Raw genomic sequence first — 13,966 nt, 5'->3', positions numbered from 1 at the left:
CAAATTAAACCTAATAGTTTCTATTACGATCTCTCAACATGATGAGATGACATACAAGCTACAAGCAATATCTTAACCAATCTTTCCCGCCTCTACTTTTCCGCATCTCATCCCGTTCTTTATGTTTGTAAATACAATTACTCAAACTGTTCTTCTTCGTTTACATGCAAGCTCATCAGCAGACAGATTCGATTTATTTTTCATTCTATCAAAATTACACGTATGATCGTAGTAATCGGGCGGTCTTGTCCATCATCGAAAACACGAAGTACTGTAGGAATAAATTGGCATTAACTGTGCATCATTTACTCTTATCTGATATGTAAATTTCGAAATAAGTAGTTTATTATACATTCTTACAGTTAGTTTGCTGTTGTGTCGATTAGTCATGAAATTACTGCGATTGGTTTGATGATAAGTGGCTCATTCAATTTCCGCTTCCCTTTTGTTGTAGTTATTTTAATGAAATGAAGTAATCGAAATGACTGATTGGACTAATGAGTTCCAAATTCGTTTTTTAAATGGTCATGCAAATTTCCCTATGATTACATTCTTTCTATATGTGTTTCAGATCGATGAATTACTTTTTTCTATTCCTATTTCAAATTTTTAATCTTGGATTAACTGAAGATTGCCTTGAATGAATCCTTCTATTTCAACATTTCTTGGTTTCCAGCAGTTATTTTTGTTTGGTACTTCTATTTTTCACTTTAATTGCCGTTGCTTTTTGGGAACAGCAAACAGTTACAGAGACTTCCGCGGAGTATTCTAAATTGCCATTTTCTTTTTCAGAAGTATTTCTGCCTGTGATTGTAATTCAATACTTATGAATTCGAAACTCATTTCGGAATTTTTGACATTTTTTCATGAAAAAAAAATTTAGTCAATCACAGGATGCTCATCTATTTTCTTTCAGCACACTTGTGCACTTCATTTTCTAAAACGTAAACCAACAAAAGGACTATTGGAAATTATAAAGCCAAAATTATTTACATAATATAAAATATCACAAGAAAAGAATAACAAATACAAATAGAAGATGCAAACAAAAGCGGTAAGAATTAAGAGATTAAATTGCAGTAGTGAATTTTCAACCAAAAAAGTCCATCATTTCATCATATATGATGAGGAACTTATTTTGATTCATCTGCTAAATTTCCTGCCAAATTCCATATAACAATTTCATATCAGGATGATCAATATGATGACAACACTTGAATAACAGTATATTGTCAACTTTAAGGTTCTAAATATCACTTCTCTCATTGAAGTAAATTAACACAGAATTAATTAGCTTAAAAACATGAATTTCTAAAACACATTGCCTCTCACAAAACAATATTAACAGAAAATAAATCATCACTAAAACATATTCAAAAGAATATCTGCATGCCAAAACTTAATTTACCCTTAAACAGTGTTTAAGGGTAAATTAAGCCCCGGAAATATCAGTTACATTTATTTCTTGTTTGTAACAAAATCTTCAATTTTTTCATTCTGTATGGAACTTTTGCTTTACATCGTATTATTCATCACCATTGGGTGAACCTGCATCAGCCATTGATCCTAGGACCGCACCAGTGTGACTTAAAGCTCGATACTGCATACCGTAATCTGCTTTCTCAAATAAACGATTCATTTCCTGAAAAATATAAGATATGGAAATGATTCATCTATATATATTCTACTTTTGATTATTTTCTTACGAAGAAATTTACTAAGCTTTCAAACTGAAATATGAGAATTACTTTATTGAACAGTAATATCGATAGTGTATTCCAGTGAAATTTCTACAAGATTCAAATTCTTAAAGATTTAATAACACTGGAAGCAGCTGCGGCTCTCTGAAGGAACTAACCGATTACCCAAGACAAATATCAATTTTATGAAATTTTTTCATTTCTTTTTTTTTTTTGTAAAAATTCCTAGGCAGAAGACGCCGAAAAAACGTAAGCCACTGATTTGTTCACACCTGCTCCAGAAGATGTTTACGTTCAGCAATGAAAGTTAAGCGTGGAATATTATGACTGCCTAGCAATTCCGAAAGCCTTTTACGCACGAAGTCTTCTGATCCCTTTAGCACTTTTTCTATAATCTGAAAAAACACAGACGCTTCAACTTGACAGAGACGTAGAATATATTAAGAAAATTCTGGAAACCAATATTAAGAGAATTCAGAAGACGATAGGTGAGAGTCAGGAAAAGCAGACTACTCTCCTTCCCCATTTCCAAAAAGGAGAAAAAAATTACCTCATCGGACTTGTCACCTTTTGCTAACCAGTAAACGTCCATTACTTTAAATGTTGGGCCCACATCAACCTAAAATTCATTGCATTATCTTTGTCTATCATGTCTCTCTAGAAGAATTAAAAGCAAGAGAAAGTACAAAAATTCAAATAAATATAGTAGCACTATTTGCTTTAAGCATGTCCAAATCATTAAAGTATCATAAATATTATAAATGTATTTCAGCTTAATCAAGTATTTGCTATTTCTTTTCACAACAAATTATTACAAAAAAAAATCTTTTAAATAATCCAACATAGATTTACCTTGTACAATTCCAATCCTTCTATGTCACAAAATCGATCATGTTCACACAAAATCTGAAAAACGTGCTCCAAAAACATTCTCCCTAAACGGTTCCTTTTTGCCTCGTTTAGTTTCCTTTGCTTCGGTTTTTTTCCAACATCCAGCATCAACATCTACAAGAAATGAACCAGTAATGATAGCGCCAAGGAGGACATTACGTATTTAAATGTTATGAGAGATCTATAAAAGCAAGTAGTTTAATAAATGAACCAGTAATGATATCTCCGAGAAGATTTAACTTACCTCAAACTTTTTTCTTTGCCACTTACTTCTGTTTGAATATCGGTTGCTATGAGTGAAAATGAAGAAATTTCCTTATGCAACACCCCATATATTTTAAAAAATGCGAAATATAGAAGGCATGACACCTTCAAAAAAGTCGTGTCTGGTCAGATGATGCTGCTGTTTTCAATGTCATTCAGTTCAATGAATTAAATAAATCATTAAAGTATGTGAAACTGATAACAAGCCCACTAAATTCATTCTTCATATTTTCTTAATTCATGTGACTGCACAGAAATGTTTTATAAATTCAAGGATGTACTTCAGAACATAGTCAGAATCAAAAAGAACTAACAGCCTTTCCCAAACCACTATCGACACCAACCAATCGAGCTATGGTTCTTGTAAAGTTTTTTTTGTTCGCTATGATAAATCGAGGCAAATCACGATGTGTAAAATCATTTGCATGTCCTCGTCCTGTTCGTCTACTGTAAGGATTAACATAAGAACATGCGATCAGCGAATCAGCGATACCTCGAACCGGTATAACAGGAATTACAGACTTCATTAGAAGCTGGACAAATCTCTGCATTGGCTCGAAAATTTTGCTGTAACTGACTCCCAATAATCAACACATCCTGAAAGTTCTTGAAATTGATCTAAAGAAATCGCATCACACTTTTCATCGCTCTCCCTCTCAGTACAATAAGTTCACATCAAATGAAATTTCATTATTAACGTTTCAGTGTGAGCTGAGTGCATTCTTCATTGAGAGCACCAAGGACAAGGAATCGAACTGCAAATATCCGATGCCTCGCCCTACGTACTTCACAATTGGCGATCCAAACAACTTTCGCACCGCTATAACTTGGTTTTGCTGTTTGCTCAAACCCCTACAATTATACTCAATTTACATAACGGTTAAACAATGGTAGTTTTGATTTTTGTTTGTTCAACAATGAAACCAATAAGCATTTTCAGACGGTATGTTGTTTGCTGCAAAAATAATGAAATGCGTAGCTCACAATCTATCATGACTTCTTTAAAATCCCCAAAATAATGAACAATCCAAGTAATGGATACAAATGTTGCACATGTTACAGTATAAGTTGTAATGGTCATAACATCGTTAGCAAAATCCAAAAAACAACACATATCTCTTTACTGCACCATATCAAACCTTTTCTCATATTAAAACTATAACAACAAAGTTGGTACGGTATATTCCTGAGCAACTGGTTTAATCCTTTCCACTGCACACATTTTAGGAGATATCAGTATTTAACAGAATTTATAAGAGTGTTTATGTATGTATTTCTCTTATGATCTAAGCCGTTGCATTAGTGATTACCAGCTAAATGTAGTAAAAGTAGAGAAAAGTTCAAATGACAGTTACCTCCTCGAAAGTTTCAGCGAATTCATCTGAATGCTTTTCCATCAACTGCCGGAACACATGAGAAGCGTCTTTCGAAATTCTTCGATGTATATTATGTTATATATTTCAAAATATTTGAACATAAAAATGAACTTCTTTAAACTTGGTTAAGCTCCCTATAATTCCATGGATTTCTGGATATGAAAAATAGATGAATTGAAAAAATAGGTGAGTTATCATAAAAGTGTACGGATAGGAAGTGGAATGATTCCGAGATATCATTCACTTTTTGAAAACGTAAAATAACAAATCCAATGTTGCAAAAGATTAAAGGAGAGACAAAAACTAGAATGACAGGAAAGGTAACAATGCTAACACCTTATAAGGTTTCGGTCGTGTCTTAATTCAGGTTGCATATTAATCACATTTTTTTCCAAAAATATATAACATATATTCTTCCAGGAAATATTTATCCATCTGTTCATACTATGGTATTCTTACTCCCATATTTCCTTATTTTATTAAAACAGAATCATTCCCTCTTATTTCTTACAAAATGAAAAAAATTACAAAAAATATAAAATATGAAGAAATTAGTAATCAAGAATTAATTTCATGCTTTAACTGTTCGACAAGTAATTTTTCGCTAATTCGTTTCAAATATTTAGCACGATTTGTTTCAATAAGATTCCATTTTCGACGGCTGTACACTTTTGACCATTGCTGTGGATTAGTTCCCGGCAATAAGTCATCATTCTCCAACGAACTTAATTTTATTTTTCCTGCCGTTATACGTTCACATGTTGCATTACCATCCTGTGTTTGTTCCAGATCTTCTCTGCAAGAAAATTAACACTTGATGGAACCCAATTACCGGATCGTTTAAAAAGAATTAGAATGATTTTTTGGTCTGCTTATAGAAAGGAAAAGATAACGAAAAAGCCAGAGAACAACAGCACTAACAACTGGAAGTATTTCAATGTAATGGGTACATTTAAACAATAAACATGGAATTTCAAAGAATAAAAAATTAAGAAAGACTGGAATTTAATCTGAAAAACAAGTTTCAAATTCAAAAAAAAAGGTAAATTTCTACATCTGAATGGGCTACAAGTGCAATTTCTGTTGTCTTATTGAATTAACATTGTTTACCTTATCGCTACAAGTGGAACCGCTGGAAAAGCTTGCTTGATTTTCATTGTCAATGAATCGAGGTATTCCGTTATACTTTTTACACTCTGCCAGGATCGGTTTTTCCTTGGATAGTTACTATTTAATCTTATGTTTAGAAACGACCGTCGCCTTCCTTCAAGATGTCGCTTCGCTTCCTCAACTGCATCTTGAGAAGTAAAGGAAGTAGCAGCAATACCTGTAGTAAAATGAATGAAGACAATCTGAGGTTGCTCACTCACTTTTTTTCTTAATGTTGTGCAACGTTCGGAAAAAAAAGTTACTTCCGCACCTAATCTGGTGGCCATAATGTCTGCAACCCGTCTCGTGAACTCTTCAGTTGTTTCGCTTGGTTTATTTGAGTCTGAGCTCTTCTTACGATGCAAAGGATGAAGCCAACGTACCTAAAATCATACGTGAAAATTAACTCTACGAGAGGATTATCCAATGGATGTTTAAAATGCAGATGTTTGGAATAGAGAACTAAATAAATAAATAAATTTTATACAAATATACCTAACCCATAAAAGACTAAATATTGGTGATTTAAATGAATGATTTTTAACTAGAACTGAAAGCATATTTAAAAAGATGAGCATATAGCTCTGTCCAACATGCTTTCGCGCAATCTCTTACACTCCGATACACTGAAGGTCAAATAGTTCTAGCGGAGATGTATCAAAACTGCATTCCAAAACTTGCTGTTTTGAATACATCGACTGAAAATGGACTGAGATGAAAAACTGAAAAAAATCGTACTTTCACTTTCTTATTTTCATAAAAAATAAAAAAATCGTACTTTCATTACAGTAAACGGCACAAACAGAAAATAAAAAATATCTTGCCACCATGCGCCACCCAAAACTGATACTGCGATATTACCGAAAAATGGCCGATATACTGATATTAACACAGGCTGAACTGAATCGGTTACCTAAATTCCAACATTATTATCGTAAATGAAATACTCAAGAGAGGAAACGGAATACAACATACTTCGAATGGCCAAGTACTAAATTTGAGAAGACCAATGGAACCACTCGTCATTGCTCCTTCCGGAAAAGTGAGAAGGGGCAAAACATTCTTTTCGCAGAATATTTTTGAACGACGGATAAGCTCCGCACGTCCTTGGCGAGCCCCCAAATCCTTGTATCCTAGGCACCTGTAAGTAAATTATGAAGAACAACTATCCGAAAATTAATTTGAAGTCATATTTCTTTAAGTAATATTGAAAAGCCTTTCGTGGTCAAAACCGACAAAAAACTGAATACCTATCGAAATTACTAGCTCGATATCGAAACCAGTAGCTCGTTCATGAGATCGATAATTTATCGAGCTTATGAACTAAATTGAATGATTTGACTGCTCTGCCAGACATATTTTCACGTTTCCAGATTAAAGCTCAGTATCGAATTAATCAATAAACTAAACATTTAATGGCACGATACCTTACCAAAATATTGTTACTGGAACTTACCAACGTAAAATGCCGGGTATATCCCAAACAGAAGGTAATATGCAAGGTTCGATTAAGTCAATAACCATATGGTCAAGCGTTGAAATATGGTTGGCGACTAAAAGATGCGTTTTATGATCCCAATTCCCAGCTGGTCCACCGCTGAATACTACTAAACCCAGCAAGCATGACATTACCCGTAATACCTGTAAATGAGTTCATGGTACACATAGCGATTTACTTTGTGTTCAATGTAGTATGATAAAGAGTGGTATGCTTTAGTAATGAAAAAAATTCCATACGGTACCCATAAAAAGAGCAACAAACAGCGAATGACTAAGAACTGTAGGGATAAGGTTAGCATAAATCAGTCCAACTGATTTGAAACTTTGAGTTTATAACTCACTCCGACACATCACGAATGCATCTTAAAAGCATAAATTACGATCAGTTTGCAATTTTGAACAAATTCACTCCCACTCATCGCATTGTAAGTAATGAATGAGGAATAACGACTTACCGTACACCTTAATAACATTGTTTTGCGTAGAATACATGCAGTAAGAAAAATATGTACACCAATAATAATACGTAAGCAAAATAGTAATATACCAAATGGAAAATATATATAAAGTAAGAAACGTTGAAAGATGGATGAAGAACAACGATCGTGTACAAATAGACTACTTAACTGTGGTGTTGGTATCGTTGCTGAAGACATTTCCACCATTCCTGAAAAAACATACTATATCAGTCCTTATCGTAAAAAACACCCCGCCCTACCAGCAAACCTAATACAAACGAGAAATTCGAACAACACGAACAGAGCACAAAAATGCGGCCCAACTAAAAGTCACCGTATAAAAGTGATATCCATTTCACTGATTATCCCACTAATTTGCATGCAATGTTTTAAGCATACGTACGTTAAACGTTGCAGTATGGTTTAAACATGCTAAGATACGGACTAAAAGTAGTCATTTCATATCACAGTGTTAACTTGAGCCGGTTAATTGCTGTGTGGAAAATCGTGACGATCATAGTTATCTAGAATAAATTCGGGTTAGCATAATATTTCATAAATTACATTTTGAATAATGAATAAAAAATATGTCTAATAAAATCAAGACATTTAAGCATTCTCATCACTAATTCAATACTTCTTTTCATTCATCCACTGCAGAGTCTCAAGTTTGATTTCAATCTTCTAGTGCCTATTCTTTCACTTAATACTTTGAATAAAAAAAAAGATTACCTTTTTTCCTTCCCGAGAATTTAAGATGCAGAAAAATATGCAGGAAGTTATGCTAATGCTCTATAATAAAATGACAAATCCGCCGTTTTGGGAATAACAAAATATATGCAACAAAAGAACGAGAATTGAAATTTGAAGAATTGAAAAGAGATGAAACAAATTTGAGCAGTTAATAATTTCCAGCCTCCGTGTATACTGTATCAACGGAAAGTGAACATTGAAGGCACATGTTTCGATATTCCACAGCAAATTACATATAATTCAATCAGTCGTTCATAATCAAATCAACCATGAAAAGGTGACATTTATTAATCGGTTGACATTTGCTTAAATTCATTTTTCCTTCAAAATTAGAAAACAGAATCATAACCAATGGTTGCCACTGACTCGCTTACCTTTTTCTCTTGGCATTTTGCTAAATATCGTATCCATCATTACGGATGAAAACAAGAACTTTTTATTGAACCGAAATATATCCAGAACACTATGAACTATGAACTAAGTCCTGTTATTCTCAAATCGAGAGAGTCACGACACCTCTTATATCCACTCATTAATTAGGAAGGATTGTTCGGCTATATTATTTGCATAATACTAGTTAAATTTTTTCTTTGAACCGTCAAATTAGACGCAAGAAGATGATGGGAAGATATTTCTTAATTTACAGAAATACAATTAAATTTAAAAGTATCGGCCTATTTGAAGGTATGCTCTTCATATCTTTTGCAATAATTTTGAATCTATCATTCACAAAATGATCTAGGGAAGTTCTGAAATCATAGAAGCACATCTGTGGAATCAAAAGATTGAGGATAATTTCTGTTGTCAAATGGAGTACTTAATAGGCCTTGATACAAATTCATAGACAGATTGGATTTATTGGCTAAACACCTGGAGCAAAATGGAACATGGAAATTAAAGCTTTGCCTCACTACTTGAGCTGAAATTTGATTTGTCATTTGTCACAAGTTCAATATTTTCATTAATAAATGGACTAGATCAAAAATGAAGTGAAAAAAAAAGTAAAAGAGAATGATAATAAGCGTTATTTGACAAGGCTGTTGTGTATCGCCGAGTTCATTATTATGGATGATTATCACATTTTTTATATTTTTTATTATTTTGGTCACATTGGGTTTACTAGCAATCTGGTTTCTTTGCGCTTATTACCGAAGGAAATCAAGGTTAGGCTGTATAGTTTTCCCAACAACTAAGGGGAATTTTTGCAGTTTTTCTTCACATCTTTAAATTAACCCTTTTTCCTAAAAATAAGTAATTTAAAAGTTCAGAGAGCAAATCGAGAAAGAACTAAAGAATCGTCGAGACGACAGAAATCAGTTCAAACTTGATATGTTTCGAAAAAGACAACTTGATCTACAGATGCTTACAGCAATAAGGAGTACCAAAATTGGCTCCAAAGAGCCTCTGTCATTTCACTCTCGAGAACCAAGTTTGTTCATATTCCTTTAATCTATCAAACGTTTATAATTTGGGAGAAGAAAGGGTAGAGAGGAGGGACTGTTCTAAATTCTCAAGTGAACTCATATTCTGGGTATTTATTCAAGATCTTAAAGTTGGCGAGGCAACGCAAGTATTATAATTTATTTTTCAATCTAAGATTTCCCTTTATGAAAAAATATCTAATGAACCTCAGATTAATAAATATTTAAAATATCTGATGAATCTCAGATTATATCTAAAAAAAAAATATCCAATGAACCTCAGATTTCTTGAATCAAAAGGGTTCTTGGATCAAAGATAACGATCTAAATAGACTTTTATGACTCAACAATTATAAAGACATGTCCACAATGCTTGACTAACTACATGACCTCGAACTAATAACTAAGAAGTGACCAATATCAGGATTGTCCAGATTTCTAATATACCTTATGAATTGACACTAACACCGATATGGTAAAATATCCGGACTTGTACAAAAAAAAAAAAAATAAGTTATGCCCATTAAAATAGCTTAGACTAATATTTTGAGCAGGAAGCGCCACCTGCTATATGACAGACACTAAACATTTCAAAAGAAATTTTTGAGGAAGGTTTATATGTCAACTGTCTAATCGGTCTTTCTTATTTACCCTTTGATTTAGATGCTAATAGTAGTTTTGAAATTTTACAAACAACAATTTGCAAGTTTAGTAAATCCTCAAATGTCTTTCATGCCATCAGGAAATGTTCAACCGCCAAAGCCTGGGCAATATCCAAAATCGCTCGATTCCAATCCACACAAGAGCCCTTTACCGCCCCAGTCAGTCTCACCAACAGTATCAACTACGATAACTGATAAGATTGCAAAGGAAATTGAGGTGAATTATTTCCTCAAATAGTGAAATCTTAGAGTAACTTCTCAAGTTCACATATCACAATCTTTAATTTTCACGATTTACAGCTATTGCCTGCTTCCACAGCAAAAACACCGTCTCAAAAAACAAAAAAGGATGAAAAGCTCTCAACTGAGAAACATTCTCAACAAACCGGTGAAGTTGAAGTAAACATTATGTTACATAAAGTTGAAAGCATTTAAGATGTTTTTCTGGGAATAATTTTTCGAAAGACTTCTTTCGGAAAGTTATTTTTCCACTTACTCTTAGTAAGTTATAGTTTTGATTTACAGTAAATTATTTTTCCAGTTAAATTATAGGAAAATTATTTTTCTTTCCGTAGATTGTAGTTTTGACTTATAGTAATGTTTAAGGTAGAAGATGACGAAGAACCTCAGATTCGTCAACGCGAGACTGATATTTCCGTTTCTAACGAAAAACAGTTGGATGAATGGAAAGAAAGAAAATCTAAAGAAAAACGGAAATCCAAAACGGCGGTATATTTTCAATCACTGGCATTATTATGAGTGAAGATTTTCTGGTTAAATTTTTTACCTATCTTCAATAGGCTAAAAAAAAAGCCTTTTAAGGTTTTGTGATAGTGTATGAAGGGGAAGGTTAAGCACCTACAAACCACGGGGTCCTCAATCAAAAGCTAATCAATAATGATATCGACAATTATTTATCGCTAATAAGGAAATTAAAAATTTTATTAATTGGTAGTTTTAAATTTCCATTTAGTTACGAATATTTTAGGAGAAGAGAAAGAGTGAAAAATCTGCTGATCAAAAATATCCTCAGACAACATCAACGCCAATAGTACGATTTAGTAATATAAACTTAAGCTATGTCATCAATCTAAAGATGGATCTTGCATAAGTTTATTTCTCTAAAGAATAAAATTAAATAACCTTTTCATTTACCCTTTCACTAAATCATTTTAATTAATTTTTTCCAAGCGTAATGAATAAGTACTGCTTAATTAACCATTAAATATACTTGAGATCTCAAAAATAAATTTATCCACTTTTACCTTCCTTCTAATCAAAATCACTTTAGTTCTGATCATTTCTAATGGGTTATGATATCTCTTGATTATTAGTTCATGTTTTAGCCAAAAAGATATCACCATCAAGTTCACCCTGATAATGTTCATAAATGGATTAGTCGTATTGCTTGCTCAACAAGTCCAATTCCATATTTCTCACCAAACAAACGAATCCTACTCATCCCTGAACCATCCAGTAAATTTCGATTCTTCTTTCAAAATTTATACGTAACTTTTCTTTTTTTTTTACGAATATTACGTAAGAGGACCTGAACAAAGTTTCATTATAAACCTGTTTATGCTACCAAAGTGTTTGCATATGAATTAATTTTTACCGGCTTGTAATTATATAACATTTAACTTAAAGCACATATTTTCATGTAATTTAAATTTCACTACCATTCTCTGCTGTGGGTTCTTTTGATAAATGACATTGAAGCAATCCATTTAAGATAAATAAAATCAAATCAAAATGAGATTTCGGTCAGTTCAGACAGATTTATCAAGATTATTCTAATTTTTAGTATTTGAAAGAACTTTCTGTCATGATTTGTATAACTTTCAAATGGTACGATTCATGTCACCTGGGAAAAATAATTAACCAGCAAAACTAATAAACTGGTAATAATTTGATTTTAAACAAATGTCGAATAAATTTTTCAGCGGAAGAATTGGATGATAAAAATAATGAAGAAAAGGATGAGGAAAATAACGATTCATTGGATACAACTGGAACCGATATGCCGGAAAAAATGCCAAATTCCCTATCGCATCCTGTTTGTCACATTTTTTAATTTAAGATTTTAATCTAAAATTTCAATTTAACTACAAATTACTATTCAAGTTCGGCTAAAAAAGAAAAAATTATTTGAGCATTAATTATAAATACGGACTTCCACATAAAATCATTTTTGACCAGCAGATGTATCTATTCAGGTATATGTGTGTACTAATTATGTGATACTAATATTCTCAGATAATATATATCAATTCCTAGTGAAGAATATTATATTGTGTTTTCAAATAAATAAAGCTACTTGCTGTAAATCCTGTGCAGGGATTTACAAATCTGATAATCATTGAAAATTGAACTTGGAGACGTTTTTTTATGTGACAGCAAGAACAACAGTAATCTACAATATGTAAGTGAGAAAAACATCAAAGTGGAATCATGAAGTGTTTGGTTAAAGCTATTCAAGATTCAATTACAGAATACAATGCTAGAGACTGATGTAGAGATATCAGGAATAATGGAAGAAAGTACGCCAATAACGCCAATGTACACAACACCAATCTCTGCCTCGATTAATGCACCTCCAAGTCTGTTTAATTTTTTGTGATGCTAATAGAAATTTAAGTTTGTGCTTGCCTGGTAATTAAATTTATATATTAATAAGTAATCTTGATAACACAATATTCCGAACAAAAAAACAGGCTGAGAAAACCTGTAAAATTAACACGATCCGGAAATGACGAAGGAATAATTATGCTGACAGAAAATGTGATAAAAAGAGACAAGCTAGAGAAATATGATTCAAACTGTATATCAATATTTGCCATTACTGTAAAAATACTTCCATCAACTCTTCTGTTCATTTCATAGACTTATTTTTTGAATTTCCTGAAGCAATAAATGGAATGCAGGTAACTTCAAATGTAACAATTACTTTTGCTACTATCAATTTAATCACTACATTCCTATCATTCTTTTTTTTTTTTTTTTTGCAGGCAGCATATTTTTGGATGACCAATCGTATTGGAGGAAAGAAGGCGAACAAAAAAAGTGTTTGAAAATAGGAAATAATTCAAAAATAAGTGAAATTTAGAAGTTTTTTTTTTTTTTATTACAGAGTGGCACTGTTATACTAATAGGTTTGAATTGGTTTTATTATTCAATTCACCATTATAATCTTATCATAGATGGTGCGGAAAATATAGCTGAAAACCCAAAAGAAAAGATATTGTGGAAACTACCAGATAAACGTGCTGAAGCAAGGCTTAATCGAACTCTTGAAAATCCGTGGTAAACATTACTATGAAAATTCATATAAAAATACTACAAAAAATGGTAGAGTGGGATTAATCGCCAGATAATCAATGGGTATTGATAAGCGAACGTGACATCTACTCCTTCAATCAATCATCTTTTGCTAATAATTCAAGCATCAGATAATTTTATTTCTGGTTGTTTGGAACTCCCAGGAATACCTTCATCTTCCGATGCACTGCTCAATTGTTGCAGCTAAATATATCTGAATCGAATAATATGAAAAAGAAATTAGGTATGCACAGTTATTCAGAACCCCATTGGAAACTATTGTACAAAGTATTTTCCGTTATCTCACTTGTTTCCTTGGCTTATTAGAATTATTTTTCTTAGCAATGGTTAGCGCTATCTCATCCAAAGATAATCATTTTCGCCATGTTCTCGCTTTCTCCATCTTTCAGGTCCACTTTACAATTCATTATGTGTTGGTTAATTTTAATTGACAGAGAATTTCCTCCAAGTTTC

The 13,966-nt window shown here is 32.4% G+C and overlaps 4 protein-coding genes across 4 annotated transcripts; 1 reads left to right on the top strand and 3 right to left on the bottom strand.

Annotated features, from left to right (window-relative positions):
- Positions 1-1,525: 1,525 nt before the first annotated feature.
- LOAG_07824 (hypothetical protein) lies at positions 1,526-3,406 on the bottom strand (the record flags this gene model as incomplete). Its single annotated transcript, XM_003143357.1, has 5 exons — positions 1,526-1,642; positions 1,973-2,095; positions 2,251-2,319; positions 2,553-2,705; positions 3,170-3,406. 5 exons carry the CDS (start codon positions 3,404-3,406, stop codon positions 1,526-1,528), a joined length of 699 nt encoding a protein of 232 aa, XP_003143405.1.
- Positions 3,407-3,548: 142 nt separating this feature from the next.
- LOAG_07823 (hypothetical protein) lies at positions 3,549-4,252 on the bottom strand (the record flags this gene model as incomplete). The annotated part of the gene is made up of 2 exons (XM_003143356.1): positions 3,549-3,707; positions 4,211-4,252. 2 exons carry the CDS (start codon positions 4,250-4,252, stop codon positions 3,549-3,551), a joined length of 201 nt encoding a protein of 66 aa, XP_003143404.1.
- A 439-nt stretch (positions 4,253-4,691) lies between these two features.
- On the bottom strand, positions 4,692-7,553 carry LOAG_07822 (hypothetical protein). Its single transcript, XM_003143355.2, has 7 exons — positions 7,336-7,553; positions 6,837-7,021; positions 6,356-6,521; positions 6,159-6,293; positions 5,652-5,763; positions 5,342-5,558; positions 4,692-5,027 (listed from the first exon to the last, which is right to left on the bottom strand). The coding sequence occupies exons 1-7, from the start codon at positions 7,543-7,545 to the stop codon at positions 4,790-4,792; spliced, it is 1,263 nt and encodes a 420-aa protein (XP_003143403.1). The 5' UTR covers positions 7,546-7,553; the 3' UTR covers positions 4,692-4,789.
- Positions 7,554-10,235: 2,682 nt separating this feature from the next.
- On the top strand, positions 10,236-11,285 carry LOAG_07821 (hypothetical protein; the record flags this gene model as incomplete). Its single annotated transcript, XM_003143354.2, has 4 exons — positions 10,236-10,391; positions 10,475-10,573; positions 10,781-10,903; positions 11,163-11,285. The coding sequence occupies 4 exons, from the start codon at positions 10,236-10,238 to the stop codon at positions 11,283-11,285; spliced, it is 501 nt and encodes a 166-aa protein (XP_003143402.2).
- Positions 11,286-13,966: the final 2,681 nt, after the last annotated feature.

Source organism: Loa loa, assembly GCF_000183805.2.
Source record: "Loa loa unplaced genomic scaffold supercont3.132, whole genome shotgun sequence".
Classification (NCBI taxonomy): Eukaryota; Metazoa; Nematoda; class Chromadorea; order Rhabditida; family Onchocercidae; genus Loa; species Loa loa.
Note: the sequence above shows the minus strand (reverse complement) of the source record. Positions and strands in the feature narration are given on the sequence as shown.